This window comes from Phalacrocorax carbo, chromosome 4 (genome assembly GCF_963921805.1).
Source record: "Phalacrocorax carbo chromosome 4, bPhaCar2.1, whole genome shotgun sequence".
NCBI lineage: Eukaryota > Metazoa > Chordata > Aves > Suliformes > Phalacrocoracidae > Phalacrocorax > Phalacrocorax carbo.
Window position 1 is genome coordinate 10722351 of NC_087516.1, and position 24570 is coordinate 10746920.

Below are 24570 nucleotides of genomic sequence, written 5' to 3' on the forward strand. Positions count from 1 at the left end.
CCCTCCCGCTCTGGGACGAGGCCGGGAGGGGTTTAGCGCACTACATATCCCAGCATGCAGGGCGCGGCGGGTGCGGGGGAAACGCCTTCGCGGTGGCGCGGGGTCTGCTGGGAGTTGTGGTGCCGAGGCACACGACTGGGATGGGGGCGGTGGCCCGGGAGCGCGGAGGCGGAGCTGGGCGAGGCGGGCGGAGGAGGGCGGTGGAGCCATGGTCGGGGCGGGCGGTTGCTGCCCGCTCCTTGCCTCCGCCCTCGGGGAGGGGGAGGCCGGTGCCGGGGCGAGCAGCGGGTGATGGGGAAGAGGCGAGCGCGGCGCTGAGGTCCTGCGGGGCCGGATGAGCGGAGGCTTGGCGCCGCGGCAGTGGCGGGGCTGGAGGAGGGGGCGCAGGAGGCAGTAGGGGCGGCCTCCACTCCGGCTGCCCTGAGGGGAAGGAGCCCCCGACCATGGAAATCGAGAACATCGTGGCCAACACGGTGCTGCTGAAAGCCCGGGAGGGTGAGAGCCGCGGGGGGAGGCGAGGAGAAGCGGGAGGGCGAGGCGGGGCGGGCTGGGGACGTGCCGGGGGGGAGGAAGAGGGTCTGAGGTGAGGGGAAAAGGGGCCAGCGAGGAGCGGGGAGAGGAAGTGATGGAGGAGGAGGAGGAGGAGGAGGAGGAGGAGAGGGTGGGGAGGGAGGGGGGGAGGGAGGAGAGGCGGCCGGGCAGGGGGTCCGGCGGCGGGAGCTCTGCCCGCCGCGGCGGGACCGGCGGCGGGTCCCGGGCCGTGCCCGGAGGCACCTGCCCCGCTCCCCCCGCCGCCTCAGTTTGCAGTCGCTGGCTCCTGGCTCGCTTCTGAAAAAACCACCCCTCTCCTCCTTCCCCCTTCGGGCTCCTGACTCAAACGGTGTTTTTACCGGATGTTTTAAGAAGATCGTTCATCTGTAGTTCTCAGTTTATTTATAAATAAATATGCATATGGATATAAAGGACCAACTGACATAAATCTTCTCTGAAAGAACCTTGCAATCTATCTTGCTGAAATTCCTGCCTGTGAAAAACATAGCTGGTGAATGCTGCCTATACTTTGCGGTCGAATGTTTTGCATTAACCTAATGCTAAACCGTGCTCTTTTCCATTAGATTAGTACTTGCAGTTTGATTTCCCAGAACATGTTGACTTGAAGATTCCTCCTCTGGCTAACAAACATTTTGGATAGATAATGAAATTTAGTTTAGCACGTGGTTGCTGTTTAAAAAGAAGTCCTGAAATAAGGTTTTCCTACTGCTTTTTTCATGTGTATAACTGTCCATTAAGTGGCCACTTGAAAGCCTCCCCAGATTACCACTGTACTCAGTGCAGAGTATGTTTTTCAACTATGAAATGTGCATATTCTTTTTGGATTGGATCCTACTTTTCTTAATTGTTTTGAGGAGTCCCATTAGTTTAGCTGGAGCTGTTTAAAGTGAGTAAGAACAACAGAATCTGCCCCTGTATGTTTTGCAAGTTCCTCCAACTCTAAATGGGTTTGGCACTTACGCCATATGTGTATCCAGTTAAAGTTGCCTTAAGCAGCAAGAGAGGAAAATCAGCTTTTTGTCTTTGAAGTGGGGTTTAAAAACCAGAAGAGTGATCACAATTTTGGGCCATTTCCCAACCTTAGCTGAAAAGACCACCTCAAACTAGAGGACATGTTTTGGCTGGTTTCACTGACGGTAACATGTCTGTGGTGGTGCTGCCTGAATTTGGAGTTTGCATTGAAGCGATCTGAGAAATGAAGGGAAAGTGGAATCTGGCTCAAAACTTTACTGTGCCCAAACCCTCACCACAAAGATTGGAGTGGTAATCTGGAAAGGCTTTTAAGTGGCTGCTTAATGTCAGGTTGCCTCTTTAGTTAAGGTTTCACTATGTTTAAAATAAATTATAGTGGTAGAACTGACCAAACAAGATATTTTAATGAACTAAATGAAAGTCTGACAGCAGCTATGTGAAGAAGATCAGTTCTACCTGGTGTGAAACTTATAACAGTAATGGTAATAAGCTGATACTCTTTTGTACCTTCAGTTGGCCTGGATTCTTTTGTGTAAGCATGCATAAAAATATGATTTCTGGCTTTGAAACTCCAAAACTACATTGATCAATAGGTAGAAAATCTTTTACTCTTTCAGGTGCAAGTTCCTTGCATGGGGTACTTTTTACATCACGTTTTCCAAAATGCCCCTTAAAATGAAAGTACTTTCTGTCTATTGCATGGTCTGGCTGATCTGGGGATGTCTGATTTACTCCATCTGTCAGGACCATTCCATAAAATCCCATCCCAATTCTATTCTTATGTGCCTAGTAGGCTCCAATGGAATGGAATTTGCAAAGTTGTTATGTGAGGTAGATATTTTACTGCAATGCATCCTTTGCTAAAAGGCCTTCACAACTGGGACAGAAGAGCAGACTTTCAATTGACCTTTTCATTCCTACATTCCTATTATCTCACTGCATAGCGTATGGAGAGGTGGGATAGCATGGAAAAGTGCAAAATTACAGTTTCCCATGGAAGAAGGCAAAATCCTAAGCTGGTATGAAATACTTAAGCTTAACTTATTTTTATGTATATGCTTGAGCCACATCAGTAATGCTTTTTCCAATTCCTCAGCCTGTTAAAGATTGGATAAGGGAAGGTGTTCACCTGAATAAATATTTCAGTTGTAAAGGCAAAGAGGTAAACTACTGTGCTCTTATTTTATAGTTTTTGGTGGCATGGTGAAAGAAATCAGCGTAGGCTTAATTATGGCTTGCATGGGTCAGTCTCAGTCTAACTTGAGACTCCATGATGAAGAAGAGAGTAGAAAATGATTGTACTCTTGAGAGCATCTTATGAAGTCTTTTAACCCTATAGATATATCTTCATTTTGCAAATATAGAAACTGAATTAAAGATGTTGTGTACTTGTCCTCATCTGGTGAACGGGTACGGCAGAGGCTTAATGAGAATTCAGAAATGCCTGGTAAATAACACCAAGTCTGAACATATCACACCTGAGCACATAAACCAGATCTAACAGTCAAAATTATGATTCCAGATTTGTACTCATCATTTTGGTCTAATTTTAGGTACTTTAATCTTCTGGATGTGAACATCATTGGGCTTTTACATTTGTAGGTGTGCAGAATTAGCACACCTTGAATAGCTATGTGTGTGTCTATAAGATCTGATTTAATACATAGAAAGTAAATTTGATCTATTTAATTAGAGGGCCAGGAACTAACTAGTGTGCTTAGTCAAAATGCGTCTTTTTTTTTTTAGTGCCTCTTTCTTCTCCTACAGAATAATACCAAAGTGGTATTGCTGTCTATTTCTAGACTCACCACCTTCTACCTTGTCACTAATAATCTTACTGTTAACTTATTTCATTAGAGGCAAGAATCTTCTAATTCAATTTGTGTGATGATAACATTGGTTTATAACAGTTTACTAGTCCTATTTTTTCAGGTCAGGTCAAACCCCAGCTTCCCCCCAGCCGTAAAACTTTAAATTTTGTGTTATGATGCTATTCTCCAAGAGGACTTTTCAAACCTTTTTATAAAACAGGTTATTTTAATAGAAGCCTCTCTCTTTCCAGTAAAGATTTGTAATATATCTGTAACAACTACAGCAGTTCTTTATGTAAAGAAGGAAAGCTATAAGGATTCTGTATCTGCTTTTAATGTGACTTTGTAAATAATCAAATGCCAGTTATTTGCACATGTGGGTGTTAGTGATGGCTCATACTGTGTGACTCTTATATGTACCTACTGCTAGAAAATATTGTGATAACATGAAGTACCCTATAATACTTTATGGATGAAGGATTAAGAAGTCAGGAGCTATACTGGGAGTTTTTTATTTCCTTGCCCACTTTTCCAGTTGACCTGCTTGTGCTGAGAGCCAACCTGACCATGGAGGGATTTGCCTCCTGGTAAAAACTGTAGTGCAAAGCGCTCTGGGACTCCCTGTCCCAGTTTCCTGGGATAAGTGGCCGCCTGTGCCAATCCAGCTCTTTCCTTTTGTGCATACATTACTTTTTGAGGGAAATGTGTATGTGAGAAAGAAAAACGGAAAACTTCCTCTTAAGGTGAACGCTATGGTGGAACAAACACAAGTGACTCAGTAGAAAAACAAGAGATTATAGAGCAAACTCAAAGTTGATCTTATGAGCACTGTAGTGCAGCACCTGAGATAGATAAACAGGTGACTGTTAAGTGATAGTGATGTATGAACTGGCAGACAGACGGTGCAAAAGCTTGCAATTTCATTATCTCCGTACTCAGATTTTCACATACAGGGATTTTTATATTTAAAAGAATAATGTACAACAATATGACTTCTAGTTTTGTGTGAGAGCACAGGAATTAACACATTCATTTTTCCCTAGGAGAAATATCTTTGAAATTAGTATCTCTTGAAAGACATTGAAGAATTTATCCCATAAATGGGGACAAATAATAAATATAAACTGGTTGTTGTGAAAAAAAAATCTGAAAGTTCACAAAAATGCATTTCTATTTTATATTTTGTTTTTACTTATATTTGTATCTTCTGTTTTCTTAGTTATTTTAATCATTTTCAGTAAATCCTTTGAGTATATATAAGCCCCAAATTCATTTCAGCATCCCACACATAGTCTGTGATGTTTTGAAGGAAAGAAATTAATCACTGTATGTTTTAAACTGCTTAGGAGCCTTCCTTTTTTCATTGCCTAAAGTAATAGTCTCCAAAAATACTTCCAAAGGGTAGATCTGTAGTTCCTTTGAAGTCAATGGCAGTTTACTCCAATTAAGGATCCATGCCAAGAGTGCATTTTAAGCATACCTGGTCCATTTGCATCTACTTTAAAATTCATTTGTACTGCTCTGACAGGAGCAGTGTGTGAATGAGAACTGGGCCTGCTGGTAGGCATATAATATGCTCTGTGCCATGGTTGGTTTAGGCTAAATTAAGATAATGCCTCAAGCAAACTTTCTCCCAAGCTCTTGGTTGTATTGGTTCTAGCCTGTGGTTGCAGAATGGGTAAGATAGTTTCCAGTTGGATCTGTGAACCAATCTAGGGTATGTGGGTGGTTGTGGTGGTTTTTTTTCTATGTTGTTAGGTGTTTTGGGTTTGGGTTTTTTCCCCCAAAATTAGTTTTCAGATAGATCAGCAAGCTCCTGCAGATTTGATAATTGTTAGGTGCAGCCCAAGGATGGAGTTAGCAGGAACCTTTCAGTAACAGAATGTGATCATGGTTTGGCTTAAGCAAATCCTGAAACATAATTGTTTCAGAACTGAAATTGTACTAGTTTAGCACTCTTCACAAAAAATAAGCAGTCCACTCAAATTTGTTTTATCTGCCTGGGTTTAAAAAAACCTGGAATAATTCTGCAAGCGAAATATATCCTACTTTTGCTTGCAGTATAAGGTAATAATTCAGAATGGTATTGGTGATGATACATAGGCAGATATCCTACAATGTGTGTATTTGTAAGTAGCAAGAAAATTCTCAGTGCTCAGATCACTGTGGTTTCGCTATTGAACTGAACTAAAATCTTTAATTATTTAAGGAGTATGGACAAATGAGGAACCAAGGCACACTCATACCCAGAAAGTCCATTCACCAGCAGTAAATAGGAATTTTAACATGAGAGTGCCCTGAGTTTTTACAGTTGCTGTTATTTTTGTCTGTTCTTCCCTTATTTGCCTCCTATGTTCTATTGCACTCCCTTATTGCATTGTGCTTTAAATTGCTGTAAACTCATTGTGGCAGGAAGCATGTCTTCCTGTGTTTGTACAGAATTATGCACAGTGTCTGCCTTTTTGTCCTTTATTTAATGAACTGTAAGAAGAATGCATGTGGGCATGTTGGAATCTAAATAATTACATTTACTAAATAAACACAACATGAGAGGTCTAGTTATTGATACATGCTGCTGCTTTGCTTATTTCAAACCTGCCAATTATAACTAGAGGTTTCACAATCTACTTAAAGGAATTTTACACCTATCTGTTGCAGTCATGATGTACCATCACGATAAAAAAATCCTTGTTTGTCAAGGAGTCGTCTATAAAATTGGAGTTTTCTTACTGTTGTCTCTTTTTCTCTAGTAAACCCTGTTCATTAAGTTGTTACAGATGTATCGAAGTGTATACACAGATGTTACATTGTTTGACTGCAAGATTAGATTAATAAATGCTGGTTCAGATTACTTAAACTGATACAAATTTTTCATACCTAATTTCTGAAGAGGCGCTGAAGCTGTTCAGCATGTATGCATTAACATTCTTTAATGTGCTCATGATTACTGGAATTGTATATAGAGACGATGTGAAGAACCAGTTGTTCAAGTGGTTATAGCTGTAGGAACAATAAATGATTGTGCATATAAACACACTGCACAAACGTTCGCATAGATACATCGGCTTTTTAACTGCTTACAGTGTTGCTGCTCCAACAGCCAGATGAGCAAGAGGACTGCGGCTGAAGTCCAGCTCTAGGCACTTGAATCCAGGACTGTGGAATATTATCTTAAAAATGCCATGACAACCTGTAATCTATAGGTATCTGTAATGTGTTTGTTTACTGAACTGCTTGCATTTTTGCTTCTGTTTCCATTCAAAAGTGCCTTGGCCTTTATAATGCTGAAGAGTTAGGTGCCTACCTTGTGCTGAAACCTGAATTTTCAGCTCGGTGATTCTGGTAAACTTGTTGAGAGCCAGCCAGATTATATGTATCGTACTTCTGGAAAAAATCTTTCTCCATATAAAAGAGATGCCACTCTGTTAAGTCGAGTTGTTAAACTGTGACCAGGCTTGTTTTTCAAGGAACTAAGATGTCAAGAAATACATCTCCTGTGCAATGGATAAAGTTGCAGAGACCCCACAAAGTGGTGTCTGGAACCGGAAGCATGACAACCTTCCTCAGGCTAGGGTATGTGTGAACTTGTCTCCTAGCCTGAAGTTAGTGGTGCTTCAGTGTTACCATTCTGATCTGAAGACCTGAGGTATCAGTTCCACAGTGTTTTGTGTCTTGCAGGTGGATCTTGCACTGTAGGGGCATACCATCGATACTTGTTATTTAGTGGGCAGAGTTTACAAATGTCTTTGTAGTGTAAGGCCATAGTTAAACAGTGGTGTTTTAATTTTTCAGTGAAAAGATTTAATCCTTATCGTGAGTGGTTTGAAGAAAAGTGTGGCTGGAAGTAGGAGAGGATTTGAATTCATGAGAGTTTAAAACCTGTTAGGAAACTCGCCTGCAACTTTCTCTGCTGTGGGAAAGATGTATTATAAGACAGTGTATGTGCCTGGATTATTCTCATGCATTCCAGGGTTGATCACGTAGAGCTTCTGCATCAACACTTTTGCATTTTTCATTGAACCAATGGTTTGATTTATACAGTTAAAGGCATGCCATAGGTCATCGTCTTGTTGCAGTTTTATGCTTTCAGAGCTTATCTGGGTGTGGTCTAGTATGAACTTCTCAGCTGGTATCTGACAATCTGGTTTGTGGAATCAGTTTTGCAAGAATGATGTTGTAGCAATCATGCACCCCTAGTGCTTTGTAGCTGTGTGCCTCTCAGCCACAGAAGTATGTTGCTCTCCCTTTAAGCAGTTTCTTTTTTTGCAACTAGTGGTGTTTTTACTGGTGAATAAGCCAACCACCTTGTTTTACATATTTTTTCAAAATTTTCTCTGAAGTTTTAAAAAAAAAAGTTAAAAAATGAAAAGATCTAAACATCTTTCCCATACCATATTTTAATGCAATGACCTAACTGAATTTAGTACGTATCCTTTTAAGAAGTGAAAACATGTAGAGAGGTAAATGCTGAAATTCTAACTCTTAAGAAGTAATTTGGGGAGGAGAAGGAGGTATGGTTCTCATGTACCTGAAAATGTAATTGCAGTGTTTCCTCACTGTAATGGTGTATTGCTGCATCCACCCTTCTCTTTGTAAAAGAGGAGTCGTGTCAAGTTGGACATTGTTCTAGCCAGCAATTACATCTGAAAGAGGCAAAAGTGGTAATTCATCTGAACCACATAGGTCAACCATAAGCAGATTAACCTAATGGCTTTGTTGCTGCTGTGTTGGAAAGTAAGCTGTTGGTCTTTCTAGAAGAATTTTATCTGAAGTATCTTAGAATGAGATCCAGAATAGAAGCTCTCAAATCAATATTAAGACACTTACAAGCCACAGCTATTATAATTTGATTTGATACTTCTTTTAAACTGTCTCAGAAGTGGAAAAGGATTTTGCAATTAGGGAATAATATGAGAATCAAATTGGCCTCCTCCCGTAACTTTTACCAGAAATGGGCAATTTATCTGTAAGTGATGTAGGTCATGCATTCTCTTTACATTATTGGGACATAAAGACTTTTTCTGTGCATTTGCTGTAAATGTAAAAACAATCAGTTCAGAGAAGAGAGAGCATGTTAATTTAGTTGATACTCCTAAGCACTTGATTCTTGTGTATCATTAATAAATTAGCTGTAGACTTTATTGACTTATATAGGAGGGTGAATTCAGTTGCATTCTAGCATGTGGTCTCTTTTTGTAAAGTGAATTTCATAATGGTCACACCATAACTAACTGGCCAAATATTTGGGGCAAAACACAGCAGATTTTTTGTGTTGGACTTGAAGTATAATGCACCAGTGATCCTCTTTTTTTTTTTTTTGGTCTGTTTTTTTTTTTTTTACTTTGACTGTGCTTCAGAAGATCATATACTTGGTATATATCAGAGTTCAGTTTTACTTCTTCCAAACAGTGTGACAGTGTGAATTTGGGTCAGTTTATCATTCTTGGTCGATACGGATTGTACTGTGTCATGCATAAATGAGTCTTTCTGAGCAGTTTTAACAGAAGAAGTTTGACTTCTGTGGACATTGCAGCTTAGCATATTTTTTAGTTGCATGGTTAGAAATTAGTTTGATGCTTCTGTCCATGTTTTTTCATGACCAGATAGTAATCTCTACCCAATCCTTTTCTGTTCGATATATGTGTACAGGCTATCTATGCTAGTATTCCTTGATTTTGTTTGTGTTCAGTTCTGTTAGAAATGTGTCTTTGCTCTGTGTGGTTTGATTTTCTTCAAGCATATATTCAACTTCTATTTAACATCAAAAATATTTTGTTAAAATACTGGGAGTTTGTTGTAATGATGCTGGTAATTACAGCTTCATGATTAGTTCTGGTACTACATGAAATATGAGGGGGAAGTAGATTTGATATATTTGTGTTCAAAAATATTTTGGAAGATGACTTACAAAGCAACATTAGGAAATAAAGTGCAGAGGAAGGTTTTTAGAGAGTAGGTATCAGTTCAAAGAATGTCTGCAAGCCAGCTTTTTAAGCTTTTGTGTTCCTTATTTGTTTACTTTTCTAGTGATACTAGAGTTGAGAATGTTTTGTTGCAGCAGCAGGTGAGATGTCAATGTTCCTGTTAGCAAAGGTAATGTAGATTTGATATGAGCTAAGGTACACTAAGCTGCGACTGTTCTGACTGCAGTGGTGGAACTGTACAAGAAACTCTATGTTTGAGTGAAGAGGTCTTTTTTTAAATACGTATTTTATTATTCTGAAGATGTTAGTTCCTTTCTCTCTAACGATTTATTTCTGAAAGAGTTGAGTACTGTTTGCTGCTTGGTTTCTATTCGGGTTACAGAGGGTAACTCCCTTCCTTTCTCTCCCATTGTGGTTAACGGTACATACTGCTTTGGTACTGTTAGAAGTTTCTGTACAGTTTTGCTACTGTTCTGTCATGTGGAAATGCATCTGGCCATATCAGTTAGCAAAATCTTCCTCTAAAATACTTTGCAGCACAAAAATTACTCTTCCGCTGAAATGTTTTGCAATTAAAAATAAAGGTATGTTCCTGTATCTATATCTTTGCTTTTTTGATGAGTATGCATATATTCTGTAAATGGAGTTGGCTTCTTCAGACCAAAGTAATGTGCTAAAATTCCAATTTAACATAGAAAATGGAGCACAGCTATATTTTTTTTTAGAAACAATTGGAAGAATACCGGAGGAGGTTTTTAAAATCAGTTTAATACTAGTGCTATGAAATCCAAAGCATTGGGAAGATCTGAGTTCTACATCAGTGAGGTTCTTCCTGATATCCTGTATCCTCCTATAGTCTAGAATAAATGGTGTGTATTTGAGCAATGCCCACTCACTTATTAGTGGGGTCTACTGCCCTTAAAAAAAGAAACAGAATATTTATGTACAACTCAATTGTCCAAAAATGTGTTTAAGAACTATTTTCTATGTATTTTGTTACTCAACTTTAACATCTTCCATTCTTCACATGGTTGAGAGATAATCCTCAAATCTTTTCAGTTTCTGTCTTTGATGTTTCAGTTTTGTTTGTAGTTTTCAGAATACCTAGATATTTGCCTTGTCTCTGTAGAAACATTCTGTATGCACAGCCAGACTGCAAAATATTTGTCTTGCAAAAGGCTCTTCTGCATTTGTTAGTCTTTCATATAAAAGTTCTTCTGTATCAAGTTTGTTATTGGTTTGGATATCCTTGTAGATGGGTTTCTTTCTGGGCATAAAAGGCAGTCTGACAGATCTGTGCAGAAGTGACCTAATTTCATGCTGTTAATGCTATGTTTAAATTTTATTCTGACATAGTATTGTGTTTTACATTTCTCATATTTTTCTTCTAGGCAAACAGAGTGGGCGTAGTAAAAAATGGAAAGAGATGCTGAAGTTGCCACCTGTTAGTCATTGTGAAGGTATTAGATGCTCAATCGGTAGGTGTCCTGTAGAATGGTCTGTCTGATTTTTTTTGAGAAGGAAGGGTAAGAGTTTGGTGGTGTTAACTGAAAGGATTCTGTCTTGCTTCTGAATGCTAATTAGCAAAAAAAGCTGTTAGACTTTTAATGTGATGGAGAATTTATGGGAAGATAAAAGCTGTATCACAGCTCCTTGTTTTAAAGGAAATTGCCCCTAAAGGATATATTTACAAAGCCATGAATTAGAAAAAGGAATCATGTTGTAATTTGAAGAATGTGGTACTATATTTAACTTTTTTTTTAATGTCTTGTAATGATTTTTTTTAACCTTTTCTGTTATTATCTTGTATTCCTTCTTTCCAAACAATCTTGTCTGCTTTGGGATTGCTATTTCACAGTATTGTTGCTTTCCAGCCCCCAGCCTAAATGAAACTTAACCATATCATTCAATGTGTTTTCAGTAAATTTGAGAGTATATGAGAGACAAATGTGGCTGAAAGCGAGTGTCTCACTGTTCTTTGGGATCATTGCGTGGTTTTGATGTCTCTGCTAAATATGTTAATGTAAAATCTTCACATTTTAGTGACATTTTTCTGGCCTAATCTCAAATGGGAGTAAGGACCATGCTATGACAAAGGTGAAAATAAATGAAGATATTTACTTATTTCTTTCTCAGAAAGAGACTATAACCAGCTTTGTGACAAACAGCCGATAGGAAGACTTCTCTTCAGACAGTTCTGTGATTCCAGACCAGATTTGAAAAGATGCATTGAATTTCTGGATGCAGTGGTAAGCAGTGAGAAATTGGAGACGGATATCAGTAGGCAATAGCTTATATATTTTTATTTGTAAAACGTTTTATTTTTGTACTGGTTTTGGCTGGGACGGAGTTAATTTTCTTCATTGTAGCTCATGCTGTGCTATGCTTTGGATTTTTGACCAAAACAGTGTTGATAACAAGGATGTTTTAGTTATTGCTGAACAGTGATTACACTGTATCAAGGCCTTCTATGTTTTTCATGCTGCCCCACTAGCGAGGGGGCTTGGGGGTGCACAAGAAGCTGGGAGGGGACACAGCTGGGACCAGCTGAGCCCAACTGACCAAAGGGATGTCCCATACCAAGTGACGTCCCGTACCAGCAATAAAAGCTGGGGGAAAGAAGGAGCAAGGGGGGAGGTTAGAGTTATGGTGTTTGTCTTGCCAAGTAGGCATTGTCCTTGATGGAGCCCTGCTTTCCTGGAAATGGCTAAACTTCTGGCTGCCAATGGGAAGAAGTGAATTAATTCCTTGCTTTTTTTTGCTCATGTGTGTAGTTTTGCTTTATCTATTAAACTGCCTTTATCTCAACCCACAAGTTTTCTCACTTCTACCCTTCTGATTATCACTGGGGGGGAGTGAGTGATTGGCTTGGTGAGGCTCAGCTGCCTACCAGGGTAAACACACAACAACTTTATGAATTATTAATTTTCTCTAAACACATCTGTACACTAATGCTGCCTACATGAAAATGTAGTGAGATTTACTCTTTGCCAACTCTAAAGCTGTAAGTTTTGACAAATGTCAAAAAGCTCTGGCTCTGTTACTTAAAGGAAGATATTAAATATTTGCTGTAAAATTTCTGCGGTCTTTGTTTGGTCAGCACTACAAAAATGGGCATGATGGGAATGAGAGAAAGAATTTTAGAAAGACATGCTGCTTGACTTCTTGAGCCTAAAAGGATATGCATACAATGAACATTACTTATGATACTCAGACTTGAAAGTGTTGTAAACGTATACTTGAAAATGTTGCAACTTGCATGGAAGCCCTAGGCTAGACATAATGTGTTAATTAAAAAAAAAAATACAATGGAGATGGAAATTTAGGGAACAATCTATGGAAGCAGAGAAACCAGATTTTAGGGACCAAGGGAAAAGGAAGTGGTTTTTTCATGGTACATTTGCATCTTGGTATCTGACACTAAAGAACGGGGGGAGAAAGGAAGAGTGCCCGCAGCCATGTTTTGTATAAAATCCTCAGCAAAACCCTCATGGTGAGGGGGAAAGTAATGAGAAGAGTAGGCAGGCACACGACAGTCCTGAAAACGAGAAAATAATAGCTCAGAGCTTTTTATTCTTTGTCCCCCATAGTTAATTCAAGTGCAGTAAGATATAGTCTTAAACTGAGATTGCTGCCAAAAGAACAGTTTTCCTCATCCCACCCATTTTTGTTCTTTTATTCAGGGAACAAATGAACAAAGATGATGATCAAATTATGCCGCTTCTTACATGTGTCCCAAAATAGAGTGTCAGAATGCAGGATGGCTTTGAGAAGTGCAGGGTGTAAGGGAGTACGTGGGATTATTGCTGTGCCTCTCACTTCACTGTATTTTCCTTTCCCCTGTGAGACTATAAACTGAGGCACTTGATCAGCTAAAAAGGAACTTTAGTGTCAAATGAGTAGAATTGCCTTATATTTGTCAATGAATCTTTGTGCAATTGGGCTCACTCCCCAGGTCCGTTTCACCATACTTTGACTCTTAGGAGCTGTTCTAGCACCAAATTCCAGAGACCAGTATGGCAGAATGGATTGAATAGGAATCCAGAACAGTGGAGCTAAATATCTTAAAGTGAATGTAAACCAGAGCCTTTAATGAGCATGGCACAATGGGGAGACCACTGACAACTGTGGATGCACCCTTAATGCTTATAACTTCTGTATGCATTTTTAATCCTTAAAAGCTTAGGTCAGGAGTAGCAGAATTCTAGGCATCACAAAGGAGAAATAATCTTGGGCATGACTGTAAGGCAGGTGTGTCTTTGCTCTACAGATATAATTTTTCAAGTGAAATTGTCTCCAAGAAGTAACTTGTGTTTTACACTAACTGAAAATATTGAATTGTTTTGAAATATGCAACCTATAATATTATGTGGATTGCAACACTGCTGTGAATTAACAGACTGTCATAGTTGAGGTAATCTGATGTAAGAGATTATTTCACAATTTACTTTTTTATCTTTTCTTTTAATTTTTTTGATTTCCATTTGAAAAATCGTGGTGAAGTATGCTTGGGAATCACCAAAACAGAAGTCTCTTAAGACCTAACATAATCTTCTAATTGGTGACTTTCATGATGTGAAAGCTAGCGTGCTGTCTTGATCAAGGAAGTGAGATAAAATACTCATTATCTCTTCCAGATGGTTCCTGAGTTAGCCCGATTCTCTTTTCTGGACTGGACTTCAGCAAGCTTGTTCAAGCTTTTTTGGGGGCAGGGGTTCAGGGCTTTTTTGACGGTTTTGTTTGTAAGGCAGTAACGTGGAGGGAAAGGCTAAGGTCGTAGGGTTTCTACCTTGGGTTTTGCCAATTTTATTTTTTGTTTTTAATTTTAAATAAATTTTAGACTTAATATTTCTGAAAATAATTTCTAGCATAAAATGCCATAGCCTTAAGAGCCTTGCATCTTAATTAAGAGTTTTCTGACTCTTTTATATCGAGCAATGTTATTTCAGGAGGGCAAAATGGCCAAGTCAAGGTAGTACAATGTTATGTTGTCTGCCTGTACTAAGACTGGTAAGCTTTAACTGTTAAGAAGGTGTGACCTTAAAGTCTGGAGTCAGCGTGGCTTTACAGAAAGAAGAGTTGTGAAATAATTGAATAAAAGTGACAGAAATTAAAGTGAGGAATTACAGTTATCCAATCATTTAGTGACTCATTTCACTAGCTGGGGACAAGGTTACTCAAGTATGAAGAAGAATGGGTGAGAGCTCAAACTTCCCTCTTAAGATCTGTGAGTAACAGAAATTAGTCAACAAGGGTGTCTCTTAAGCTTCCTTTTAAATTACAATATCTGCTTAAAACAGTATGCCTAACTTTGTATAATTAGTGACTACTATGGCATAATTGAAAATGTTAAAGGTGGTAAGTGCGTTGCTGTGGCTGATAATTTTTCTGACCTGCTCAATTTGTTAGGGAGTTAGTTGCAGAAGAATTCCTTACCATTAGACTGATTGTTATGGAATTAAAAGTAAAAAACAATGGCTTGCAATTGTTTATGGATTTGAGTACTGTGCTGAAGTGGTTGATACCATAATGTCTTAGCAGAAAGAAGATGTTGCTGACTTAGTAGTGAGTCAGCGTGGGTTGGTTGCAATTGATTGCAGAGCTGGAGTTCAGGGATTCTGTTATTCCCAGTAGTGGGGGTGTGTGTGTGTGTGTTTGGTTCTTGAACTGTCATCTCTTGTGTTCTGGTTTCTTTATAAAGGTACATAACTTCTCTTCTGATTAGATCAATCACATGGAACTTCCTATGAGGTTCTTAATGATTGTTGTCTCAGTATGCTGAACTGTTGTTTTGTATGATACAGTCCTCCATTCTGGAGGTCTGCCATATATTCTTTGTTCCTAGGTGCATGCACTTTCATATCTCAGAATGAAAAAAGCTTTGACTGAGTTGGCCCAGCTTACAAAACTAACACAGGTTGCTGTTTAGGGTTGCTCTTCTCTAATTCGTCTTTCCCCAGATTCTGTGTTATCTTTAAATGTTGTAACTTCTGATGTCTGCTTCTAGATTATTCCTTAAAATTATTAATAGTAAGTAGTCCTTGGAGTTTTTCAATACCACTATCTGTTTGATGGTTTGGGGATTTTTCCCCATAAGAGCTCCCTCTGGAGCTCTATTAAACTGCCAGTTGTTTATCTGCAAAACGCACTGTATTGCACAATGGTCTTTTTCTACATCACAGTACCATCTATTACTAAGTCAAAAACTTCACAAGATTTTGTATCTACTCAGTTTTATTTTCTCAAAGGCTGAAGTAGGGGTTGGTTTAGATCTCACTTATTTCTAGTTAACATGACCTTGTAGAAAGTAATAGTTTTATCCTGGTTTTACCCAAGACTGTAGTAAAGAAAAATCATAGGATAGTTTGGCTTGGAAGGGACCTTTAAAGGTCACCTAGTCCAACCCCCCTGCAGTGAGCAGGGACATCTTCAGCTAGATCTGGTTGCTTAGAGCTGCGTCCAACCTGGCCTTGAATGTTATTTCCCCTCTGCTCAGTATGAGAGGGAACAGGCAGGAGAGTCAGCTTCTTCTAGGATGCGCACAGTGAGAGGAGGAGACACAATGAACCCAAACTGCACCATGGGAAATACATTATATCTTATTAAAATGTATTCTTAACCTCAGCTTTGCTTAAAGGTGTATACATGTTGGAAAGGAATTTCCCTGGAGAGACTCATAACTAACTTCTCAGTGCTCTGTCCAAAAAGTTACCCACTCATACAAATCCAATTAGACAAAAGATTAAAAATCAACTTTACAATTTCAAAGATGCAAAAGCTACTCCCTCAACTGCTACAGAATGATTTCACTAATGGCAACATTACCATGTGATACCAAAGCAGCACAGAAAAGAACCGGAAGAAGAAATACATGAAGGAAAAAAACACAGTGAAGAAAAAGCTGATTATTGTCCTCTTCGTTACTTATTTCCCATCTGAACCATTCCGTCCTACAATACTACACAAATACTATTTCATTGTAATTGATCTAACTTAACCTTTAGGATGGATCTTCTGTAATTGCATTTACACTAATTGTTACTTTTCGTACGTTTTCCAAAAGTTAAATTCCATGTGCTTTTTTCATAAGACTGTTCTTCATACATGTTTCACTATATAGCCTAAAAATATTTAAATAGATTTTAAACAATGGAGCCTTTAGTTCCTTTTATATTAGGAGTGTTGTGTTGTTCATGATCAAATTTGCCTAGCATCGTGTAAAAGAGTGTAGTTCCAAATAGCTCTGAACATAATTTAATTTTCAATTCCATTCCCCTAGGCAGAATATGAGGTATCTTCAGATGAAAAGCGTATAGACTGTGGCCTGAAAGTTTTAGAGACGTACTTCACTAATGGGGTAAATATATTATATTGCAAAATATTGTCTAAAGTGTTTTGTAAGTGTCAGATAAATAGGGATCTTAGTGGTTGCATTGTTTTTAGTAATTGACTTTCAAACTTCATTAGCCCCATTTTTGTCTTTCTGAAAGGTATCCTGCCTTCTGAAATTGTGAAACTCTTATCAACTTGAGCAGAAACCTTGACTGATCTCTGCTTTTAAGACCACTACCATTATGAATTATTCTCCTATGTTTTCTAATTAAAATACTGGTGTCAAGTAAAGATATATTTTTGAACTAATTTACCATCTAAAGAAAACTTGTTAACAAATTTAACTCAGAGTTTTGCAGTCTAAAGACATGAGAATGAGGAATTCTTTAAATTCTCAGGCTTCTTTCAGACTCCTGTGTGGCTATGGTTGATTTGCTGTAAATTTACAGAATTGCTGCAGGCTTTCACAAAGTGAAATGCTGTTTTGTTTTGTTTTGTTCTCGAGCATTCTGTTTCTCTGTAGTTTGCATGGAGATCTTGAATAGCCGATCTTTTACATATATTAGATCTCAGTGATTGATTTTTAAGAGTCTATTCTCTGGTATCCAATAGAAGCTTTTCTGTGGACATATAATTAGACATTTGCTTTCTATGAATAGATGCTCCTTCTCTGTCTCTTACTTTGGTCATCTTGAGAAGGCTTTACTCCAAATGAAGGTCTTGCAGATGCCTTAAAAGCAGATAGATTCCAAGTTTGCCACATCTCTTTTGATAATTTCTCTGAGACTACCATAATTCACATGCAGTTTTTGCAAAAAAACAGATTTCTTTGGGCTGGTTTGAAACAGTTTCTCAATTGTGAGTTTCTTTCCCCTTCCTTCTGTCCTGCCAAACCAAATAGATAATTGCTTTTGTGGTGGAAGACTTATGGAAAGAAATTTGACTTATTGCCAAGTTTGTTTCCCTGGGTGGTGAAATAGTAAGTTACTGTAATAGCTTTCAATGCATTTTTTCTGCAATAGGGAACAAATAAAAATTTTGCCTGAACGTGACTTTCTTGGTTTTCTCTTTAGCCAAACCGTTCCTTCCTCTTTCTTGTATTAGCAGATTTCATTTCACTTTGAATACAGAACTTTTACTTGTTACTTACAAAATTGCTTTTGTTGTTGCCTTTTTTTAATTATGTAAAGTCTGCAGCACACTTGCCCGAAATACCTCAGGAAACAGTAAATGAGTGTAAAGCAAGACTGGAAAAGAACCCTTCTAAGGATCTTTTTATGGACTGTACTAGGTAAGTTAAAAATGCATAGTGCTAAGTTTGAGTATCACACGAGAAATTAATGTGTTTCTGAGAGAAATGAAAGGTGAAGTTACTACACCTGGGAGCATTTTGTCTCTGAAATGAATGTAGGTAGGAAATTTGGAACAGATTTATTAAAGGACTAGGCTTCCTACAGACGTGATGTAGATGTTTGACTTTGCAGAGCTTTTTCTTTAATGCTATTTTTGCATAAAATCACACTACTGTCTGCTACCAGGTATTCTTTAAGGTAGGATAGAATTCCTCTTTATTATGTTCTTACCTTTTGACTGACTTCTCTTCCATGATGAAGATAGTTTGAAAAATACAAAGTTATAAACTGGATCCTGAAAGATTTCTGAACAATGTTACACAATTTATGGTTCTTGAAAACAGGTTGAACTGAGGCCAACAGTTATATTCCATGAAGATGACTGATTAGAGGATTGATTGTAATAGTTAACACAATTAATACAACTTAATTCTGTTCTGAAGTCATGAAGTGATATTTAACACAGCAGCAGGAGGAAAGGCTTTTCTTGGAGGGACAGTACATGTTTACCAGTGTTGCATGTCTTTCTAAAGCTTTTATGTTTCTAATATTACTGGTTCTTCAAGGCGTGCTTGATCATGTCTGAAGGATTACAACATGTTTTGTCACTGCTTGGGTCATCTCTCTAGCAACAAAAATAAGCATACTTTATAAGCACCTGAGATTATAAGATTGAAAGGGATGTGTGAGAACACCTAGTAAAACATGTCTCAAATGGAGGATCTGTCATGTAGGTCATCCCCTTTCCTCTCTCCAATAAATACCTGTATACAGTTTGAATGACTTATTTGCTGCCCCGTTCCCCCCTGCACCCCTCATGCACGGTGCATTCAGTTGAAGGGGAATGATAGGTGCCTACCTGGTGTTCAGGTTTGGATATGGCATTTAGTATTTGAATTTAAAATCCTAGAATAAAATTTTACTTACCAGGCTCCAAAGAATGTATGAAAGCTTGTAGATACTTTCCTGTAAATTTCTTTCAGAGGTCATATTTGTGGGGTCATATATGCATTGCATAGCTACTGAGAGGCTGATGTTTAGGTGGACTTGACACTTCATGAGAATGTAGAGGTCAAACTTTGTAGTTATTACAAGTAACAGCAGTTTGGCGTTCACTGGAGTTTTGACAGCAACTCACTTTGTGACACATCTAGGTTAAAACCATTGTAGAGCACAGTGACAATGTTTTTCTGCCTTTAGCTTCATTGATATGTTGAAGTATATTTTAATAGATTGAGAGCACCTCCTGCTTCGTCAGTTTTTTCAGTATATGATTTAATTTATTCTTCTGTTGCTAGAATTGTCCATGAATACCTAAGCAGAAGACCTTTTGAAGCTTACCAAGAAAGTGTGTTTTTTTCCCGTTTTTTACAGTGGAAGTGGCTGGAAAAGTAAGTTTATAATGTTTGCATTATAATTCTGCTTTGCTTTGTGGCCAATTCTGCTCGTTATGCTAGAAATGCTATAAGGCCCGAATGAATGACACTGCGTGTCTAAGAAATTATGATCTGAAAGAGAAGATGTAAAGGATGGTGTTGATGAGACAGTGACAGAGCCAATAGTCCAACAAAAGTATCTGTCCAGGAATCTTTCAGTGGTAAATTTGTATTAGGTAAATGGAAATTTATTATCATATGGATATATATGTTTGGCTGTCACGTGTGAAGTGGGAAACCAATCTTTCTTGGGAATGCTATCATTCTTTACTTTCAAACTTGGTCTAATTAGGGGTTAATAAGCAGATTAATCTAGTTTTATAACCCACTGGGTGATTGGTTTTTCAGGGTAGTACAGGCACAGATCTAATAATTACAAGACAGCAAGATATGTATCTATCAAAATCTAGTTTGGGCTTTTAAATCAATACTAAATGAGTGTCCAGACTTTTTCAGAAGGCTGAAATTGGTACAAATTGAGTCTAATTCAGCACTGCTGGGTATCATGATGACATAGTCAAACATTAAGGTGCTTGAGCATTAATTTTATGGTAAATTCCAATTATCCAGAGTCTTTGTTTGACTGAATTAGTAGCAAAAGCCAGGAAGAGAACTAAGGAAGTTACTCAAACAATTAAACCAAATTCTCTACCAAATGAACCTCTCTCTGTTGTCCTGAGAACAAACCTGCATTCACAATGAATGATTTTTTAAAACAAAACAAAACAAACACCCAGCTCACCACCATGAAATAGCCCTGCTCTGATACATGTTCAGGAGTGTGTTAGCATAGAACGGCTGACACCTTTACTGCCTGCGGTTATCTGTTCCTCTTCCACTACATCAGTACCTTAACAATTTGCCTCTTGAACTGCTGTTGTATACCACAACTCTTTCTTTTTTGAAGAAGCCAAACAGCAAAGCAAAATTGGAAATGGTTTACCTTTTAAATGCTGTATTGTAAGCATGATCTCATTGAAACGCAGCCTACATGTCAGCTAAGGGAGACAACTGGAGGTGATAAATTGACTGTTGATGAGAACAGATAAAGCTTCAATGATAAACACCACAGGACCTAACTGATCGGCTTTTCTTCCTGCTACGTGAATGTCTGATGACCACATGAGGGAGCCAATGTTTCTAATTGGAGCATCCCTTTAATTTGAAATCAGCATATTACAATACTGTCTTCATGAGGTCAAGGCAACTCTTCAGTAAGATGTCATAGAACAGGAAGGAGAAAATGAAGACAGGGATCTGGGCGGAATTACTAACTATTGTACCTCCTGTTGCAATAATTCTTTCTTTTTGTTAATCAGGCAACCAGTAACCAAACACACATTTAGGCATTACCGAGTACTAGGCAAAGGTGGATTTGGAGAGGTGAGTACAGAAATATTTTTCTGTGAGGCAATCCTTAAGGGAAAAAAAAGTTAATACAGAGGAAGTGCAGTTTTCTAACTCTTGACTGTAACAACTGTCATCAATCCAAACTTTTCTTTCATTGTGTTAGTTTCAGTATTGTAGGTCATGCACAAAGTTGGAGAAAACTTCCACTGACTAACAACAGTTGCTTCTTTTTAGAAATTTCATTTGGCAATGAGAATGTCGTTTCTACTTAATAATGATGTTAGGATATTCATGAACCTAATAGGAAAATCTATAGGTTTTATTCATTCTGTTTGTAATTCATTGGTTGTTTTAACCCCCTACATGCTTTAACCAGAGCCCTATACAGAATGCTAAATTATCATTCTCTTTCTCCCGCTTCATTGTGGCATGGGTATTTGCCTCTGTCCTGCTTGCCTAGATATACGGTGTTGCCACAGTCAGGTGTTTCACCAACACAAGATCCACAGTTTTACTGAACTATTCAGCCCCAACAAAAATGGTTTTGTTCCTGCATAATCACTTCTACTCTGTTCTGGCTTTTGTGACCCTTCAAAGTTGTTTCATGAGTGAAAGCTCTGTAGTGATGTTTACAGACCTTCATTTTCTACAGCATTCATGAGTGTGAAAAAAGAAAATAAAATTTTGTCGTCTTTAAAAAAATTCTAAAAAAACCCCTAGCATCTCTGACACACCTTCCTTCTTTTTTAGGTGTGTGCCTGTCAAGTACGGGCAACGGGAAAAATGTATGCTTGTAAAAAGCTAGAAAAAAAGAGAATAAAGAAGAGGAAAGGAGAGTCAATGGCTCTAAATGAAAAAAGAATTCTAGAAAAAGTGAATAGTAGGTTTGTAGTAAGTATCTACTTCTGATATTCTCACAAGTTTGTCTTGCTTTGCTTCATTTCAGTCTCTTCCAGGAGCTTGTGAGCATAAGATATCTTTAAATTGATTTAGAGAATGCATGACTGCTGAGATAAATGATTGATATAATAAGTGTGTTTTGTGTGTGATTGTGAGTAGTTCTGTGCAGAGGACTTTTTTATACAATATAGAATTGGTTTTAGTCTGCTTTATTTCTCACAATCAAAACAGTAGGTTGTATTTCAGGATGCTGATGCCACTGAATCTTTGTCTTCTGTTTAAAGGTGAATAGATTATTCTGTAGTACTTGAATTTAAGTGATTATTCAAGTTTAATTTCTGCTACAGCCTATGATTATGCTTGCCTATGTTTAATAAAGAGGATATTCCATATACTTTATTCAATCCTATTTTTTTCCTTCTGTTTCTCTTCTCCCTTATTCCAATGCTTTGCCCTCTGTTTTCTTCTTACCCCTTTCTTCCCTCCCATACACCTATTTTCTTTTCATTAATGCTGATGTCTAATTTATTTTTTGAAAGTCATTCATAAATACGCTTAGAAAGGGGGTGACTTCATGACAGTCTGTCATTTAGTTGCAGTTAGAAGTTGCATATCCTGCAATTCTGTGACTTCTAATAGTAGAGTTTTTATATCCTTAGCTATTTTCATAGCATTTGTTACTCTATTGCTTATACGTTTCAAGATAAACATGAAATTTGAATAGTATATTGATTTTGGGTAGTTATATTGCTTTGCTCTGTATTAAGGCTTAAAGATGTATCTTGAATGTGAAACAATTAATATAACTTTTTAATAGAAATTCCACAGAATGAAAGTCTTGATACTTTAGCCAGATTCTATAACTTAAATTATGGTCTCCTAGTAGCTCTAATTACTAAGCAATAAAATAACTTACGATGATCAGAGATCATTCTAAGTAATGCGGGTAAACGTTCCTGCAGGCAATGTTTATCTTTTCATTGAATAGTTGTCATGTAAATGTTAATTTAAAATGCATTTTGCTTTTTTTAAAAATGCATTTACTGATTTTGTATTGCTGTTCAGAGAGGATTTTGAAGTACCTGTGTTAGAGGGTAGTGGATGTTATTTATAAACAAATATATACATGTATAAATTATATATGTATGTATTTTCTGATAAGGTTTATGCATTAAATCTCCCCCTGTAGAATACTGCCAGCTAGAAGAAAAATTAAGAACCTGCTGGCCAGATACATTAATATATTTAAAATTATTAAAAATAATGTTTTTGTATTAATATGCTAATGTTGTTTTCTCACAACGCTCATGGGCTTGAATTGATTGACATTGAATCCGGAAATTACCTGAATTGATCCAGAAATTTCTAGCTGTAGAGATATAAGAGATAAGAGTGACACTTCAATTTTTGAGTAATATTCTTTCAAGAGATGTACATATTATAAATCAATAACCGATCAAAATTGAATTTGAAATCACTTTATAGGTCTGAGTAGAAGTTATTTTCCTCTTGCCATCCAATTTTTTTTTTTATGCAACAGAGAAGATCTAGATCTAGGATCTGCGGTAATACTGGGTTGGAAGCGGGTAGATAATTTGTTATGCCTGTCTCACAAGTGAAGTCATTAATAGCTGAACAGATCAGTTTAAAACCACCAAACAGGAACCCTTGCCCTGAGTTGGTGATTTATTTATTATTTCATTTTATTATTTAGTATTGGATTTATTTATGCTTCTGAAGAAAGAGTTTGAAGTTTTTACTGAGTTATGGCCTTTATGTACTTGTGCTACATTGAAAAATGTATTTATTGAGTCAAAAAAATCCTACTGATTTTTACCTAACTTATACTTAGCTTACATTAGGTAAGTATGTTTAAATCCCATTGCTTTCAGTACAAGTTAGTTAATTTCTCTAGGTAATTTTGAAGATCCTGCCAGATGATCATCAGCATAGCATAGCTTTTTCCCATTCAAACTGAGTTTGTAACTTAAACAACTTATGTTAAATTCTGCAGTATGTTACTGTGTTTTAAAATTTATTTTTTTTTTAAATTCACAAGTCGGCTTTAGAACTTGGAATGCACTTGAAAAACATTTACCTAAAACCTGAAGGAAACAAAAGATATGGTGTTCTTCCTTCCTTATCAGCACCTCATTCCACATAAAGTGAGAAGAAAGACTATAAAGAGCTATACTACCCCTTTACTGTTGGCAATTTCTAAGCCAGGGAAATATGCAGTTATTTGGGGAGGCAGGGGGAGAAATAGAAACTACACATTTGATCTTAAATAACTTTTTCAGTTTATCTAATGTAGGGCAACTTTGAGTCTTGTAGAAGTTCAAGAAGATGATCTGACAATGCATAATTCCTAAGGTATTAATAAAACAAGGTGTATGCACATGTTATCTTTACAAAGAGTAAATAGATAACGAGCAGTTGAGGGGCATCATCAATAAATTTATTGTCTGGATGGAGGTCTATGGTGTCTAAAGAGATATGTCACTAAACTTTTGTATGGTGATGTAAGGTTTGTGTATATATGCAAACTAGTGTGAATTCCTTTGTGTCCTCAAGTACTGGATGGGAGTGATTCTCTACGTGGCTGTTTTGTTCTTTTTTGTCTTAAAGGATTAATATGTTTCTTGTATTGGGGGAAAAAAAAAAAAGCTGTGAATTTTATTGGGGTTTATGAATGAATAATGGTCGTCTTCTCCCCCTGCCCCATTTTTAGGTTAGTTTATCCTATACATATGAGACGAAAGATGCCCTGTGTTTAGTATTAACCATAATGAATGGAGGGGATTTGAAGTTTCACATATATAACATGGGAAATCCTGGCTTTGATGAAGAAAGGGCTATTTTCTATGCTGCAGAACTGTGCTGCGGTCTGGAGGATTTGCAGAAGGAGAGAATTGTTTACAGGTAAGTGTTATCTACGGTC

General features: G+C 37.6%; 1 protein-coding gene across 2 annotated transcripts in view; it reads left to right on the forward strand.

Annotated features, from left to right (window-relative positions):
• Positions 1–205: 205 nt before the first annotated feature.
• Positions 206–24570, forward strand: part of GRK4 (G protein-coupled receptor kinase 4) — a 45155-nt gene continuing 20790 nt past the window's right edge. For both annotated transcript variants that reach the window (XR_010372575.1, XM_064449035.1), the window contains exons 1-9: positions 206–495; positions 10651–10737; positions 11396–11508; positions 16539–16616; positions 17782–17882; positions 19242–19334; positions 20699–20762; positions 21480–21620; positions 24361–24551. Coding sequence is in view for 1 of the 2 variants with exons in the window: in XM_064449035.1 (XP_064305105.1) it covers positions 444–495; positions 10651–10737; positions 11396–11508; positions 16539–16616; positions 17782–17882; positions 19242–19334; positions 20699–20762; positions 21480–21620; positions 24361–24551 (920 nt within the window). In the remaining variant the exon portion in view is untranslated. The remainder of the gene's footprint in view (positions 496–10650; positions 10738–11395; positions 11509–16538; positions 16617–17781; positions 17883–19241; positions 19335–20698; positions 20763–21479; positions 21621–24360; positions 24552–24570) is intronic.